The sequence below is a fragment of the Echiichthys vipera genome (genome assembly GCF_963691815.1).
Source record: "Echiichthys vipera genome assembly, chromosome: 19".
NCBI classification, from domain to species: Eukaryota; Metazoa; Chordata; class Actinopteri; order Perciformes; family Trachinidae; genus Echiichthys; species Echiichthys vipera.
The window spans coordinates 21,944,925-21,962,684 of record NC_139844.1 but is presented as its reverse complement, the minus strand read 5'-3'; the positions used below and the strand labels follow the sequence as shown (position 1 = coordinate 21,962,684).

The following is a 17,760-nucleotide window of genomic DNA, read 5'->3' as shown; positions in this document are numbered from 1 at the left end:
TGCCACTTCTTCATCCTCCCTACTCAGATTGACCTGCGCTGTAACCTCTGTAACTCGTGGATGAACAAGACGTTTACTGTAGCTCAACGGGCGACATAAGAACCAAAAGACCCTGCTGTTTTCTCCCTGTGTCTCCATCTCTCATAGTGACATGGGGCTTATGCGTGGGGGCGGGGTCAAAAAGGCTCAGTCTGAGGGATTATCATTGTAGTCTGCACACCCACACACACATACATGCAAATACGCGTACATGCACGGACAATTTAGGCTGAATTGGACGACAGAGTTATTAAGCATCATCAACCCCACCCCCACCTTTATATAAGCACACACCCTGAGCGAAAGGGCTTTAAGTGCTGTCATACACATCACAGCATCCCAGAGTGTGGTAGGCGACCACCAAGGAAACGTGACAGGATCAAAACATACCGTAGACACTGTTATACTGCTTGCATGCTGTTAACAGAGGTGGACAAACACCAGACAGGCTTGTGCTGTGAGTGTGATTGTGTATACGTGTGTGTCAGTGTGTGTGTGTGTGTGTGTGGCATAAGCGGAGCAAAGAAGATGAGATCTTAGTGGACTTCAGCCAGTGGATCCAGATCAGATGGAGGGAGAGCCGGCCCATCTGACGGGAGCCAGAGGAGGAAAGAGGAGCGAGAGAGTGTGTTCAAGAGAGGAGAGGAAGAGGAGGAAGACGTCTGGTGGAGTGGAGGAGGGCCCGTCCGGCCAGCAGAGGCCCCCTGACTCTTCGTCGGTGTCCAGTGTTACCCACGGTATCCACCTCTGAACTGTTGTTACTGTGTTGGAAAGAAAAAGTACAGAGTATAAATTGATGGAAGAATAGATCCCAGTGGGTTAGTGACAGTTGAAAGTGTTTGTAGACATGCGCCTTTGTTTACATGCTGCTGTGTGCTGATCAGCGTGGATGATCTGCTGCGTCCAGCTGTGCCGTGACCTCATTAGCTTGATTTTTGCTACATAGGCATAAGAACAGGGGATGTTAAAGAGCTTATCCTGTTCTCTGATTATGTTTACATCTTGTTGCCAAAAGAGATGAGCTTTGATTGCTTCAGCCAGAATTTGAATGTGGGCGTATTTTTGTCCTTTAAGTCCTTCTCTTACGCGTTGAAAGCACATCCTTACCTTTTCTGTGACAGGTGCATTTCTTTTCCTTCATTCTCAAGATTTTCTCTCACCTAACGGTCGTACGGTTTCAGTCTGAGTCATTTCTTTCTTGACACCATTTCCTCCCTCTTTGTGTGGTTGTGTACATCCGTATCACCCTCAGTTGGTCGACAAAGTCTCTCTGAGTGTTGCTCTGGGAGTTTTTGTGGGTTTTCTCTGTGAAATTGTGCATGTTGAATATATGTGGAGCTGATTTGGAGGCCCTGGACTCCTCTGCTTATTCTAATGGATGTTAAGCATGTCATTAGTTATGTAACGTCATTGAAAATAATAACAGACAAAGAACATAATCTCTGTCCTGGCATAAACATGTCATGCTATCTATCTATCTATCTATCTATCTATCTATCTATCTATCTATCTATCTATCTATCTATCTATCTATCTATCTATCTATCTATCTATCTATCTATCTATCTATCTATCTATCTATCTATCTATCTATCTATCCATCTATCTATCTATCCATCTATCTATCTATCTATCTATCTATCTGTCTATCTGTCTATCTATCCATCTATCTATCTATCCATCTATCTATCTATCTATCTATCTATCTATCTGTCTATCTGTCTATCTATCTATCTATCTATCTATCTATCTATCTATCTATCTATCTATCTATCTATCCATCTATCCATCTATCCATCTATCCAGCTATCTATCTATCTATCTATCTATCTATCTGTCTGTCTGTCTAACTGCTTATCTGTCTATCACCCCTCAGATGACCGTAGCTCTGCAGCCAGTGGCCTGGACGTGGCCGACCGGCTGACCTACCTGGAGCAGAGGATGCAGATGCAGGAGGATGAAATCCAGCTGTTGAAGATGGCTTTAGCTGACGTCCTTAAGAGGCTCAACATCTCTGAGGAGCACCAGGCCTCTGCTGCCTCCGGTGCTGGCAGGAAATCCTCGGGCGCTAAAGGTGAGCAAAGATCCGTGTGTGTGGATTATTGTGATTATCTGATTTTGGTTAATTTGAGGAGTTAAGGTCCGTCAGTGTGGGCAGCAGCCTTCGACATGTACACCTGTGCTGTTGATCGTTGCTGGAAATAAATAACCCAGTGTTGATCATTGTGGCTACAGGAGTCTGAATGAGCGCACATTGATGGGTAATATATTAGTGACAAAGATCATTGTATGTTGGTCAACATGCATGAAGCAGAAAAAAGACATGATTAATGTTATTATATACTGTATGTCCAGCATACTTTTTGGTCATAACTTACTAAATTTGAGGGATGCTTGCTAAAATGTATTTATGTTAGAGCTGCAAACAATGATTAATTTTCATCAGTTATCTGCCTCTGACTTCCTTGATTATTCAATCAATAGTTTGGTCTTTAAAAATGTCAGAAAATAAGTGAAATTGCTTGTTTTGTCCAATCGCAATCCTGACATGTGAGAGAAGCTGAAACTAAGGAATATTTGGCATTTTTACTCGAAAAGCGACTGAAATTCTTAACAATTATTCATCGATTATTGATTGGTTTCGGTTCTTATAATTTTATATATATTACATTTAGTTTATAGAAAAACATAAGTGATTTTTACATTGGTAATATATTCTTTTACCATCAATTATCATTAAAAAGCACCTTGAATCATTAATCGATTATCCATCTATTATTGATCGGTTTCAGTCCTAATAATTTTATATATATATTGCATTTAGTTCATAGAAAAATATAAGTGGCTTTTATAGTGGTAATGGATTATTTTACCATCAATTATCAGTAAAAAAAAAACTTGTGTCAGTGGAACTTCAATCCATCAGGTTTCTGTCAAAGACAAATATTCTTAATTATTAATAATTCTGTACTTTCACCGCAAACAGAAAGTCCACAAGTCCACCCTTTTATCCACCGCACACACACTCACTTACCCCCCTGTGTGTGTCCCCACAGCCCGGCCAGTGTCTCTAGCTCTGCCCTCCAGAGCGCCCATGGTGAGCTCCGGCGCTGCCTCCCTGAAGAAGAGCTCCACGCTGCCCTCCAGCTCCACAGCCAGAAACTACAGCCCGACACCACCCCGCAGGTAAAGCACTGCTACTGCTGCTGCTGCTGCTGCTGCTGCTGCTGCTGCTGCTGCTGCTGCTGCTGCTGCTGCTGCTGCTGCTGCTGCTGCTGCTGCCTGCAAACAGGACACGCTCTCATGAGACAGACCTACATGCAACATAAACACTTTTTTCAGTATCTGAGTATTTTTCTTTATCTGAGAGAAAGCTGCCAAGCCCTTTATCAAATCAAATCAAATCAAATCAACCTTTATTTATACGGCGCTTTTCATACAGAAAGTTTTGCAAAGTGCAAACTTACAGAGATGTACAGAAAAAAAGAAACATCAAATAAAATCAGGACAAGCAAGTTAAAAGAACCCGACCCTCCCACAGTCATGCTCTGAGACATACACAAATATATATACGTTCATTCACACACACAGACACACAGCCATGCAGACACACAGACACACAGATACACACACTCACACCTGTCACTACAGAGACATGGCCGGGCAGCTGGACCTGAGGTACAGAGGAGGCTATGGGGAGGTTTACCACCGTGTGTACAGTAAAACGAAACATCTGATGGCTGATTTCTCAATGGGAAAGAGAAATCACAGTGGCATCCCCCTCATCCTGAAACACACCCAGGGCTGCCCAGCGTAGGCCTTCAAACACATTATCATAATACTATAATACAGTTGTAATGAAGCAGCTTACAATGAAGCTTCAGTTCTCATTAACTAATGTGCAGAAGCAATCAGAGGACACCCTCCATTATCCAGGAGAACGCCGCACACGGACGCTCGATGATTATTCCAAACACTTGCCTTATTTCAAAGCAATAAAGCGGCCAACCGTCCTCGGCTCTCCCTCTCTATTACCTTTGAAATGATGCTGCCACTGGATAGCATTAGTCAGAGACGGGTTCTCCCACTGGCACCTTGATGTGCTGCTGCTGTACGCTGATAATTGCTCAGAGAGTTAAATCTCCATTCACTTAAGTCTGTCTCCTGTGTTTTCATTCAACGGATTTTACATTTATTCATCACGTCGTTTTTTATCCCACTGACCCGACCCGATCAGCAGGTCCATCATTACAGTTACACGTCTGCAGCTGTTCGGAACCGCAGCACGGTTTCCAAGGAAATGGGTTTTAATGGACGAGAGATTCACATTTTTTTAGCGGACATATCGCACCTGTAAAAGTATAACATCCTCTCACACTTCACAGTCATGTTGCACTCATAGAGCACACAATGTGCCCTGTGAGTGTTCAACTGTTCATGTGAATGTGAAGCTTCCTGACCAGTTTGTTTATGAGTGAGGGGAAAACTTTGGGGAGCAGAGTTGGTTAGTGAGCCGGCAGTGAAGCGAATTAATAATACATAAGTATTTAAATGTTATCAGCAGATGAATGGCTAATTGTAAAATGTAACCAATAGGTACTTTAATGTTCATGTTAATGCTTAAAGGAGAACACCCATTTTCCAAATGCATACATGTTATTCTTACGGTCAAAGACATGTACAGTATATGAGTAAACGTAAACAAGTCTCTACAGTCAACTTCAGTGCTAAACCTGAATTATGTGAATGTTTTATATAAATACAAATAAAATACCACTGATCTCATACCCTCTTTCTAAATGTATGGGATTTGAAATCCTATCTCTGAAGATAATTCCAACAAGTAGATCCCAATTAAGAAGAAGAAGAAGAAGAAGAAGAAGATTAGTGTTTGAATTTCCCCGATCCCATTGAAGAAACTTCATTTTTTTCCCCCACTTTATGTCAATTTTCAGATCTGAAAATTGTGATTTGTGAGAGTCGTGACTACAATTCAACTTTGTTTACAATGTTGCATTTGCAATTTCGACTTTAAGTATAAAGATTTTGATTAAGACTTTAAGTAGACTCAGACTTCAGACTTTACAATCAGCACTGCTCCCAATAGACTACTGACCTCATCCTGTACCCTGCACTGTGCAATATGTCTGTACTATGGGCACTTCTGCTTTTTGCACTATTTGGACTTATTTAATCATATTTATTCACTCCATATCACATTTTTACAAACAAACAAAACGAGAACAACTGCACTACATCATGTGAATATGTACATATGTCTATTTCAATTTCTTCCCTTTTTAAATTTAACTTCATTGCTTATTTTTGCTATTTTTTATCTATTTTTGCTAATTTTTTATCTCATTTTGTCATATTCTGTTGCTGCTGTGACAAAAGAAGTTCCCCGTCTGCGGGACATTAAAGGTTTTCTGATTCTGATTCTGATTCTGAAGTAAGGGAAGGGGTTACAATGATTAAGGTTCAAATCCTGCCTGCCTGTCTTTGCTTCCACAGTACTGACATAAACACAGTCAGGGGAAAACATCCCTAATCTAACTGTAAAAGTTAGAATCACTTTCATTTCCGTCAGTCCTGCTCCTTCCTGTGACACCGGCAAAGTGCACTTTGTCAAACCTCCTATCTGCATCCCTCGATCTGCCATTTCCTCACACTAAGACGCTTTCACATCAGTCATTGAATTGCCACGTGGGTAAACAGTGTGGCTGAACATGGAGGATGGGACGCGTTTTGCAGCCCCAGTATGTTGGATGCATTTTGAAATAACAGTGGTTTTATTCTCCTTCCAGTGGCGTGAAGAGCCCTCTGGGTAGTGTGAAGGACAGTCCGTGCAAAACCACTAAACGGCCCACTTCTGCAGCCCCCACCTGCAAGAAGCCCCCGGAAACGTAAGCTAGTCTCACATCTACAACACAAGACACAAAGGACGTCTCTATTGCTGACAGATATACAACTCTACAAATGCAGCTTCACCACCTGCAGTCTCACCGCTGTTATCTGAAAAGATCCTCCTGTGTTATTATAAATGTCATGTGTCTTTTTTCACCTCTTACAATCCAGGGCTTTTACATGTTTCCATTGATTTTGCGGTGAGATGGTTTTTCCTGGTCGATCGAGACTTTATCAAACAACATCCTGTTTTGTGAACACCTCAAACCACAGAGACATGAGCTGTTTAACCGTTTAGTCAACGTGCAACTGATCTTTCTCTTTCTCTATTGCTCTGTTTGTCTCCCTTTCCGTATCAAACCCCCCCACCCCCCCCCCCCCCCCTCTCACACACACACTCTCATTATAACAGCAGCAAGTCCAAGGAGGCTGCAGTAAACGCCGGTAAGTGAGCACTCTTCCTGCCTCTCAGCAGTTGTTTTTTTTTCTGTATGTGGCAACGTTCAGCCTCACAACAAGAATGTGAAACAGCTGCTGATTAAGCCTCTTTATAAAAAATAAAAGAAGAAGAAGAAGATAAGTGATTTAGCAAAAGGCTGAAATGACAGTGGTATTGTTTGCTGCTTATGAGACCATTTCTATTTGTGTGTTTGTTTGTGTGCAGCGACGAGGCGCGTGACACACTGCAAAGGTAGGATTCACCCCTAACAATAAAGAGCAAGGCAGCTTCTGCATCAGATTATTATGTAGACCAAGCAAAACTAGTCTTTGTATGAACCACGCACACTTTTTCACACAAGAAGAATTAAGAAGAATGACTTTATTCATCCCGTAAGGGGAAATTCAGTTTTTTCACTCTGTTATTATACATGTTACACACACAGGCCCGAAATACACACACATGCACAGACAGGACCTATATAAGTGCAATTAATGGAGAGATGTTAGAACGAGGGGCTGCCAGTGGATCGGCGCCCCGAGCAGTTGGGGGTTCGGTGCCTTTCTCAACAGCACCTCGGCAGTGCCCAGGAGGTGAACTGGCACCTCTCCAGCCACCAGTCCACATCCACGCAGGGACTCAAACTGGGGACCCTCCGGTTCCCAGCCGAGTCACCTATGGACTGAGCTACTGCTGCCAAGAAACACTTTTCCAAGTAAAGCCAAATTAACTTTTCTTGTAAAATTGACTTTACTTTTTCATTCATTCATCTTCAACCGCTTGTCCCTGTCGGGGTCGCGGGGGGCTGGAGCTGATCCCAGCTGACATCGGGCGTAAGGCGTGGTCCACCCTGGACAGGACACCAGTCTATCACAGGGCACATAGAGACGAAGAGAGACAGACAACCATTCACACCTACGAGCAATTTAGAGTCATCAATGAACCGAACACGTGTATGTCTTTGGACTGTGGGAGGAAACCGGAGAACCCGGAGAAAACCCACGCAGACACGGGGACAACATGCAAACTCCACACAGAAGGGCCCCAAACCTGTCAAAATGAAGTTGCCTCTACTTGATCAATGTATTTCTTGCATTAGAATAATTGTCTAGTTCCTACACAGACTGGTCTTGCCTGATTTATATAATTATCTGATGCAAAGAGTTGCCCTGATTATTTTAAGTAGAACTAGCACAGTTTTTATCAGTGAAATATCAGGTATTAAGTTTGGTGATACCTTGTTCATAAAGCTGACATAGTTATCAGGAAAAGTTGAGAGCATTGTGTTTTAGCTGCTATTTTATCCTTCATTTCTTTTTTTGTCACATCTCACCATGACTTGTGTGCCTTCCCGTCACCCCTTGCACCCTTATCTCCGCACTTCCTGACCTCTGACCTCCGTTCTAACCCTCCACCCGCCTCACCTCATTTCACCACTTCACTTAGTGACTATGCAGATCTATCTGAGCCCCCTCGCAAGAAAGACTGGACCTTCTGAGACCGCCAAATCTGCCAACGCGGTGCCTGCCAACAGCAGGCCCACAGCCACACCCAACAACCCTCAGGCGAAGGGGGGCGGCAGGCCGGAGGCGAAGAAGACGACCCCGTCCTTCACCTTAAACCTGCAGAAAACCACAACCAGCCAGAGCACGACGCAGGACACATCCAGCTACAAGAGCCCTCTCAAATCACCCAGCCAGTACTTTCAGATTTGTTACTGAGGGTCGACGTAGATTTGCCACAAATGTGTCCCTGCTATTAAGTTTACTGATAAAAGCAATTATTAAAAGCATCAATCGACCACTTGGACCTTAGAAATCACGACTAAAGACTTTCTTCCAATGATGAAAAAAACAAGAAAGTCCCAATCTGACATGATTTTCATTTGTGTTGCGTCCTGCTTTCGGGTTTGTCCATGAGAACTCACGTTTTGGAAACATTTGAATTTCAAGAATAGTACAGTGTGAAAGCTTTAACGCCTCCCCTGAGACCTCGGTAGTCATAGATCCACATGCTAGTAACTGCTCATCGTTTCGCCGACTGAACTTTCTCCCCGCCACTCTGTATGTGGAGTTTGTAAGGCAAGGCCTGTGCATCCGTAGTTGTCTTTGAGCGCTGACTGTGTTTGATATCACTGAATCTGTCTCATTCCTGTGTGCTGTGACGTTTCTAGTTGTTTTGTAGTGAATGTTCCAAATTAAGATTGTAACAAACAAACAAAGGGTGTGTACCAGAATCAGTCAAAACGGCTCGTTCTAGTTCAGGACAAACAATAAAAAACTAACCACCAATGGGATGACTCTTTCTTGTATTAGGCTAGATCTCCCAATAAGTGAGGAGCTCTTTTCCAAAACGCTATAAATCCATTTTAATTGTTTTCAGGAAAATTACATTTTTTACCCAGACCCAAACATTTGGTTAATATTCAGTTTATCTTGTCAAAATGGTTTTTATGGCTCAGTCTGAACATGTTGAACGGACGGACGAAACAAAAAACTCTCCCGCTTCAGAGCGCCGCCATGTTGGATCGCATAGAACGCTCACTGAATTCTGATTGGTCGAGAGGACGTATCGCATTTAGGCTTAAAATAGGTTTGGTGCTGGTCGCGGTTTGGAAAGGAACTGCATCTTGAGACCATTTTAAACAAGGAAATATAGAGATTTAGCATGAAACACTGATGAAGCAGTGAAAAGGTTCTGTTTACAGCAAAGTGGCTCAAACTCATTTATTTAAAATTTGGCTTTTATCTCGTTTTGGAAAAGAGCTCTTCAAGTGTTTGAGTGTGTGTGTGTGTGTGTGTGTGTGTGTGTGTGTGTGTGCGTGTGTGTGTGCGTGTGTGTGTGCGTGTGTGGATCACTGAACAGGCCTAACTAAACATTTACCAACCAGGAAGAGATGCAGAATGACCACAAAGAAACATGAAATGACTACAAATATGCAGGGTTAGGGGTTGTTGTGAGTGGCTGGTGCCTTAATGACCTGACTAAATGAAGAGTACTTTATATTCCAGCAGAGGTCCTGTTACACTGTGTGCTGTACTTTCCTGTCATGGTTAAGTCCAATCAGCCCCTTGGACAGCAAAAAAAAAAAAAAAAAGTGCAGTCACTTTAATTGGACGTGGAAACCCTTCTCTAGTGATGGAAAGGGTCTTTTACAAAGTGACTGCAGGGAATAAATGGCCACTGAAGATTCTGATGAGCAGGAAATTGCTGGAAATCATGTGCCGTGACCTTTTCAGTTGCATAAACAGTCGAATGAGGACTTATGGAAAATACAAGAGTTGTGCCTGCTGCAACATTTTCCATTCCGACTGTGAGAAGAAACATGAACTTTATAAGGTTTGATTCCCTCCAATACACGTCGAGTCAGAAGCTGAGTATGTTAAAGGATCCGTGTTTATTTTCCCCCATGTACTTTTTTAATAAAGCAGGTCAAGTTTCTATTTAAATACTGTGAAAGTATCAAAATACACAACCGGCAGAGAAACGCACACAGCCCGTATTCAGAAACTGTGCCTTTAAAGGAGCCGTCAGGACTTCTGTTCAGTTGTGATGTCACAAGTTTACTTTATATAGGTAGAAAGTGCTGCTACAGTCATTCCCCAGCTGCAATGACAGTGTAGTGATGCCGAGAGCGCAGATACAGAAGACCCAAAGCACTGACCAATCAGACCAGACTGGGCTGTTTCAGGAGGGAGGCTTAAGGACAGATGGTGAATACAGGTGTATTTAGACAGATGATAATGTCTTTTTCGGACAATAAATTATTTAAACAGTGGGGGAAAAAATGAATTTCCCATTGCAGAATTATTCAATCATCCGTGAGGAACTCGGAGTAGAGCCGCTGCTCCTTTGCGTTGAAAGGAGCCAGTTGAGGTGGTTCAGGATCATCTAGTAAGGATGAACCCTGGGCGCCTCCCTAGGGAGGTGTTCCAGGCACGTCCAGCTGGGAGGAGGCCTCGGGGAAGACCCAGGACCAGGTGGAGAGATTAGATCTCCACACTGGCCTGGGAACGCCTCAGGATCCCCCAGTTAGAGCTGGTTAATGTGGCCCGGGAAAGGGAAGTTTGGGGTCCCCTGCTAAAGCTGCTGCACCCATGACCCGACCCCGGATAAGAGGTTGAAGATGAGATGAGATGAGAATTAATAAAGTATACCTGTAGATCACTGGAGCAATGAACAAGATAATAATAAAGGAGGAACATTGTTATTATCTTGTTCATCTCTCCACTGATCTACACTTTGACTGGACTGATTTGACGCGTACATCCTGACAATGTAGAAACTGTTTTAGAGCGATATCACACCTTGACCTTTCATAAACTGCACTGAAGTGAGGCAGCTCCAAGTGTCCGCAGCCTCAGTGCTCTCACGGAGATAAAGGTCATAGACCCATCAGAGAGAGAGAGAGAGAGAGAGAGAGAGAGAGAGAGAGAGAGAGAGAGAGAGAGAGAGAGAGAGAGAGAGAGAGAGAGAGAGAGAGAGAGAGGTAACAACATGTGGGTGTTAGAGCCGGGGTGGTAGATCACCTAATGTAGTAAAATAACAGTTCCTTTCCTGTGGCTGTATGAGCTGAGAGTGGATCCTCACCACTCTATGAACCACAGTGGGGATGTTTATGTTCTTTGGGAGTTAGGAGGACCTCTGCTGGTGAGAAGGCGAGCTGCCTCAGGTCTGATTTCCATGCTTGCAGTGCCAGCATTATCATAAAACGGTGCAATTAGCAGCTGTATCAATTAACTCAAACTACAGGAAACAAACACAAGTAAATATGTTTTATTACATGAAATATTTCATGCTTGCAATGGTTCTGTCTTGTGTTTACTTTGAATAAAATAGATGCGCAAAGCAAACTTACGTGCAAGAAAACACATGGCATTCATGGTGCATGACTACAGTCTGAATCCCAGTACGATGTAACCCACAGGGATCGATCTGCAGGACACTAGGTGAAACTTTTAAGCTGGTTATAAATGTTATGTCGGGGCAGGTGACCAACCGACATCTTTTTTTACTTGTGTAAAAATAATTTGGACACAGTCACATAAAGTAACTTTATAAAAGAACACGTGGGTTTTCCATATTTATATTCATTTCAAATAGAATATCTAATAAAATGACCATCTAAAGTGACCTGTGTATTAGGTTTTTTAATTAAAACAGACCATTATGTGGAAGACCAGCACACGCCGACCAATCAGAGCAGGCTGGGGCTTTTTCTGGAGGGGGAGGGGCTTAAAGAGAGAAGCATTTCAGACATATGGAGAATAAACTACAGGTTTATTCAGAAAGACAGAAAAATAATGTGTTTATTAAACACTAACGCGTGTAAACATTTTCTAGCAGAGACACAAAATACGAGTATGAACCTGATGTTATATGGGACATTTAAACTATCTACATCCCTGTATTATGAATGATTATGGAAATGTTATACTTAATTGTTCAATCAGATGAAAGGAAATAACACACACACACACACACACAAACACACACACACACCAATACAATAATGCTATTACTTTTTCTGCAGGGTCTTAAAGGCGTAACGTATTTGTGATCACATCACTACTAATGTGCATGTGAATGTTCATGGTTCTGCAGTAGAATAATTTTAGAACATTAGCCTATGAAAACATGTATATTTATATATACTATTTATTTATCTATTGACTTAGCCTACCTGCCTGCACAGTAGCTGCTTGACCAGACCGAGGGCGCTACTGTGCAGCACAACCACCACCACTTTAATATTTCAGCAGCCTGCTCTCTCTCTCTCTCTCTCTCTCTCTCTCTCTCTCTCTCCCTCTCTCTCTCTCTCTCTCTCTCTCCCTCTCTCTGTCTCTCTCTCTCTCTCTCTCTCCATCCAGCCTCCCAGTGGTTGAAGGGAGGAAAAGATGGCCCCTCAGAAGCCGCTGTCAGCCACTCCGCCCGGCTCCTCGTCCTGCGGACAGCGGCGCGCTTCCCTCTGAAATGGCCTCGACCGAACCACCGGCCGCCTGACAAGACACGGGACAACATTTTGTATTTTATATTTTGAAAAGACAGACCTGGAAAAAAAACTGTGGGCATCCGTGTAGCATTCCCCACACCCTGTCGCCTTTCCCACCCTCAACATCTGCACACCCAGCCGGCTGCAGGCTTCGCTGGCTGCACCGCGGCTTGGATTCAAACACCCAGAGGTGGATCATCTTTTTTTACCACAACTCGACTCAAGGACAAAGCGCACAGGAAAAAACCTCCCGCATCTCACTGAGACGGACAGCAGAGGAAGATGAGGTAAGCAGAAGCATGCGGTGCTCTCCTGCTGCACGAGAAAGCCACAGATCCTAGTGCGCAGTGTTGCGGGATATTAGAGGATATAGCGAGATAAGCCCCAAAACACCCTATCAACGGCCGTGCTGTGCGTCCTCTTTGGCGCAGCTTCATTCAGAGAGGCCTGTGGTGTGTCCGCGCGGCACAAAAGGTGCATCACACACAGGACCACGCGCCTTTATTGACCGGCGGGCAGGTCACCTGTTGGCCGACACAATATGGAGCTTTAAGGGGGAGCGGCTGCTCTCAGATCAGCACATCAGCCTCCCATCCCCACAGCGAGGAGGCTTTGCCGTCTGACTCCAGCTCGCTCCGTGATGTGTCACGTGGAGGTTGTCCGCAGAGAAAAAGAGGCGTTGTCATGGAAACCACGCTACACGTGCACACTCGTTATAAGCGTTAATTGCATATACTGCATATCTGACCACAGGTTTTACATAGTCACCACATGTGCTAGATCTTTACGAGCACACCTATGTGCGCGCGCGTACCGGTGAATCCCACATGCGCATGCACGCCGACACACCTTCCCAGCTGAGAACCAATCAGCGGAGAGTATTTATTTCAGCATCCAGACAGCTGTCTCAGGGATGCAAGCACTGGTTTTACTGGCTGACTGTTAAGAGCCAATCAGGTGAAGTGTTACTGGTGGGGCCTAGCGTGGCAGCCAATCAGCTGCGAGCCTGCTGCTGCCTCACAGATGTGGGTGGGTCACCAGCAGTTGGCACAGGTTCACCATGGACAGGAGGAAGCCTGAGCTGACTGTAATTGCTGTTGGCTTTAAAATCTGTGTGTGTGTGTGTGTGTGTGTGTGTGTGCGTGTGTGCGTGTATGTGTGTGTGTGTGTGTGTGTGTTTGTGTGTGTCAGTCAAGGTCAGAGTGGGATTTTGCCACCATGGTTAGTGGCTCTGCTTCCTCTGCTGTCAGCTCAGCTCAGTCTTATATTCGTGGGACCAAACATGCTCTCATAAGTGTGTCACAGGCCTCTGAGCGGGGCTTTAGGCCGTGTCCTCAGGTATGTTGGTACTGTGTTCTGCTGTGGTGGAGATGCTAAATTACACAAATGCCTTGAACACGACAAGCCCTGCATTCCAATAGGCCTACGATTTAGTATGCCAGAAGAAAAAGAATAGTTTTTAAAGATACTTTTTCTTTTTATATAGAGTATAAAGTACGTACTACTGCATGCAGTATGTATACTATTGGTCATACTTCTACTTCCTTCAACTCTGACCCTCTGGCTCATATATGTGCAGAGGATTGTGGGTCAGAAAAGCATGCTGCAAAATGCCACTGTATGTATTAGGACATCCTGATAGTTTAGGCATTCTACATTTGACATGCTATGCATTGGGACACACTTAATATTTGTATGGCATATTAAACAGTATGGGTATTGGAATGCACAATAAGTATGTCCCAATACACAGATGCAGGAGGGCTTTGTGGTATTTTTGGCACACTACATTTAGCCTAATGTTTGATATATTACAGAATGTAAGTGAGCGTGCTTTTCCAGCTGTTTTGACCCACAGTCCCTTGTGTGCTATATTTGAGCAAGAGGGTCAAAGTTAAAGGCGCAATTTTAAGAAGTAGTACGTCCGAGTTGTATGCACACTGCATGTGACAGTAGTTTGTAAGGACAAAAAAGTCAAAAGAAAAAGTATGCAAGCCTTGTTCCTTGTTGACTTGTTCTTAATTTATAGTACATACTAACTGCTCTTATATATAGTGTACACTATGTACTATGTCTCATAATTAGAATACAAGAAATCATTTTTGCACTAACTGAAAACAATAAAATACTTCAGTCAAACCACAGTTTCAGCACAGATAGCTTTATGTTCTGAGATTTGATAGGTTTCATTGTTTTCCGAGCTGTTTTCCCACCATTCGCTGTTTCTTTGCGCTCAGAGCAGGTCCTCTGTGCGTTGCATTGTGGGACAATAACGTACATCAACTACACACTGAAATCAAACGTTTTTTGATGCTTTTTGTTTGATGCAAACCACCCTGACAAGCTGTCTGCTGTTGGACCGGTTATTTTGGGTTTCGTCTGACAGCCATTTAGATGCTCAGCTGTGATTCAGCGCGGGTGATTGTGTGCTTACGGAGGTGCTCTGTAGGTGGCAACAAAGACTGGGACTCATCAAGCCAGTACTTCATACAGTTTGTTGTGGCCCAGCTGGGTGCGTGCAAGTGCATCTCCGCTTGTGTTGATTGTGAGTGTGACAGTGTTTGTTGGGTAGAACAGTTAAACTGACTGTGTGTGTGTGTGTGTGTGTGTGTGTGTGTGTGTGTGTGTGTGTGTGTGTGTGTGTGTGTGTGTGTGTGTGTGTGTGTGTGTGTGTGTGTGTGTGTGTGTGTGTGTGTGTGTGTGTGTGTGTGTGTGTGTGCTGTCCTACTAGCCTATAGTATGCACGTTTGTAGGGCACAAACGCTTGTTTTGTGCTGTGATCGAATGAGCATTGATCTCTGTGGCGTGAGCTGCAGTTCAAACATGCGTTACTCAAGGTCAGGGATGCAGCAGCGTCAAGGCAAACCGCAGGAACGGAGTTGTGTTGAAGTGTTTTTAAACGTCACAAGTCATGGATCCAGTATATCTATCACATCATAAAAAGTTCTACGAAGAGAGACTTAGAGTAGCCTAACACAGAAAATGAACAGCCATATCATACTGTGTATAAGCTTATGTAAATGTTTCATGCTTGATAGATCTGGATATCTAATCCCGTTTGGGAGGGAGTGAAAAGCTTGAAGCCAACACAGCTACAGTATCTGTTTCGAATTTGTCACGATGAGACATATTAGTTTCAATTACCTCCAGCTGTGGAGAGGTTGAAGGTGCTGTAGGTCTCTGGGGTGGATGATTCTAGTCTGGGATTTGGGTTGAAGGACTGATCCCTGTGTCTGATTCCTCTTATTTTTCCAGTTTCCTTCTCCACCATCTCTCCCTCTCTCCCACTTATTGATTCATACACTGTAAAGGCAGCAGCCTTAGTCTACTGGTCTGACACAACACCGGCGTGCTCAGACCACCGCTGTACCCAAGAACAGCTTCACAGGGCCACTAGCACGGCTGCAGACTTGTTCTATTGATTCATCATCTGAGTCATTTATCAAGCTGCTTTACTCCGATTTGTATCAAATGTGATATTTTGGGTTTTTTCAAGTGTTGGTCAGACAAAGCGAGCCATTTAAAGCCCCACTGTTCATGTTGAATTGGAGACTCATACTGTGATTAGACTATACTGAGCATGAAACATGTCTCTCTTTACAGTGAGATCTGTAGTGGGATGACGGTTTTAACTATCAGGCTCATTTTCAGGTTCAGGCTTGTAGCTTTATTATTCAAAATAACATTATTTTTTTTCACTGTCTGTCTGGATACACCTGTATTCACCCTCTGTCTGAAACGCTCTGTCTCTTTAAGAGCCCTTCCTGAACAAAGCCCAATCTGCTCTGATTAATCAGCGTTTACAAGTCTTCCGCGTCTGCACTCTTGAATAATCCATGTGCAACAGGAGCGTTATCTAATCACTTTGATATAATGTTAGTGGTTAATAATTAATAATTAATCCATATTAACTGACAGTTTGCGCACATGCGGCAGATATGATGTGCTGCAAACAGCTGCAGAGATGAAGGTGCCACTGTGACCGAGATACACCAAGATGAAGCCCTGCGTACCTGTTATTAAGCGCCGTATTCTGCGACTAAACGGCTGATTTGTACATTTGCTCGTGACTGATCGTAAAGTGTGACAGCAGGATTGATGTGTGGCCCTGCCCGCGGCCTGAGCCTGACCGCGGCGGCCTCCCACCATCGCCACCACCTCCATTTGCGTGGATCGGAGTGTTTCATTATGCTCTGAAAGTAAAGCGTGGGTTTTTATCGATCCGGCATCATCACAGTTGGCTGATGTGTAATGACAGGAACAGTCGGTGGTATGTGTGTGACCCATTTGGATAGCAACATTAATAGTAACTAATTCAGCACAAGGGCGAACACATAGAAGGGGAAATCATCCTCATTCATAGCAACAGGCCGGCTAGTGCAAGTGCACGGATGTGTGATAGTGAATGTCAGTTCTTATTGCACTGTAGGTGTTTTTTAAGAGGAACTTGAGCTTCAAAGAGGGGGGTGCCTCGGGCATTTCCATGATACACCTACACTGTAAACCAATATTGTGTGCATCTGGTGCCTGCCCTGAAATAAATCAAAAAGTCTTGGTTTATGGCATTGCAGTCATTAAGAGTCACGACTGGCAGCGGAGGTCAGATTTCTCTCTCAGTGCACAGCTGTGTGCTTTGAAGGCACACAGGTGTGTGTGTGTGCTCTTGATTACAAAGTTAAAAGTTTAAAGTTGTTTGTTTTCTCTTTTTTACATTTTCTTTCAGAGATGTTGGAAATTCTGACACAGGCTGTCAAGGATGCAGTCATGCTCCCCCAACATGGTAAACACTGCACTGCTGAACACGTCCAACATCAGTTTTCTATGAAACAAGGCTCAACCCATCACAACACCATCTAGTGAACAGTGAAAGCGGTTACGATGAATATTTTTATATGAATAAATCATCATATGACTTTGTCTGTGTCTAAGGGCTCACTCAGGATGAGCCCACAGGTAACTACCCCCTGGTTCCCCTCAGCTTCATGGAGCGTTTTTGCATCTTTGTTGTTGTCGTTGTTATGTTAAGCAGCTAAAGAGCCGGATAGTTCTCTGTTTGAGTTGGTGGAGACTAATAAAAGGACTGGAAGGAGTGTGAATACAGTATGTCAGACTGTCACAAACATGACTCCAGATAAATGCTAATACTGCTGTTTGCTGGATGTGTAAATAAGCAACTGTCTGCTAACAAGTTAGCCACTCACTGAACCCATTGATTCTTGTCGTGTAGCCAGTGGATATCTGGATAACTGATAACTGGGCCAAAACTTCCTCTTCCTTGCACCAGTCATAGTTTACAGTCCGAGTTAAGACTTTTTAGCTCCAAATGACATTTCATCTAATCTCTAAAAATACAGATAAAGTAATAAAAAAATGTAATAAAGCT

The 17,760-nt window shown here is 43.6% G+C and overlaps 1 protein-coding gene across 1 annotated transcript in view; it reads left to right on the top strand.

The window, feature by feature from the left end:
• Positions 1 to 12,532: 12,532 nt before the first annotated feature.
• Positions 12,533 to 17,760, top strand: part of evlb (Enah/Vasp-like b) — a gene marked incomplete at its 5' end in the record, with an annotated part of 49,171 nt that continues 43,943 nt past the window's right edge. Inside the window, one exon of the mRNA XM_083933691.1 lies at positions 12,533 to 12,664. Within this exon, the coding sequence (XP_083789817.1) occupies positions 12,660 to 12,664 (5 nt within the window). The remainder of the gene's footprint in view (positions 12,665 to 17,760) is intronic.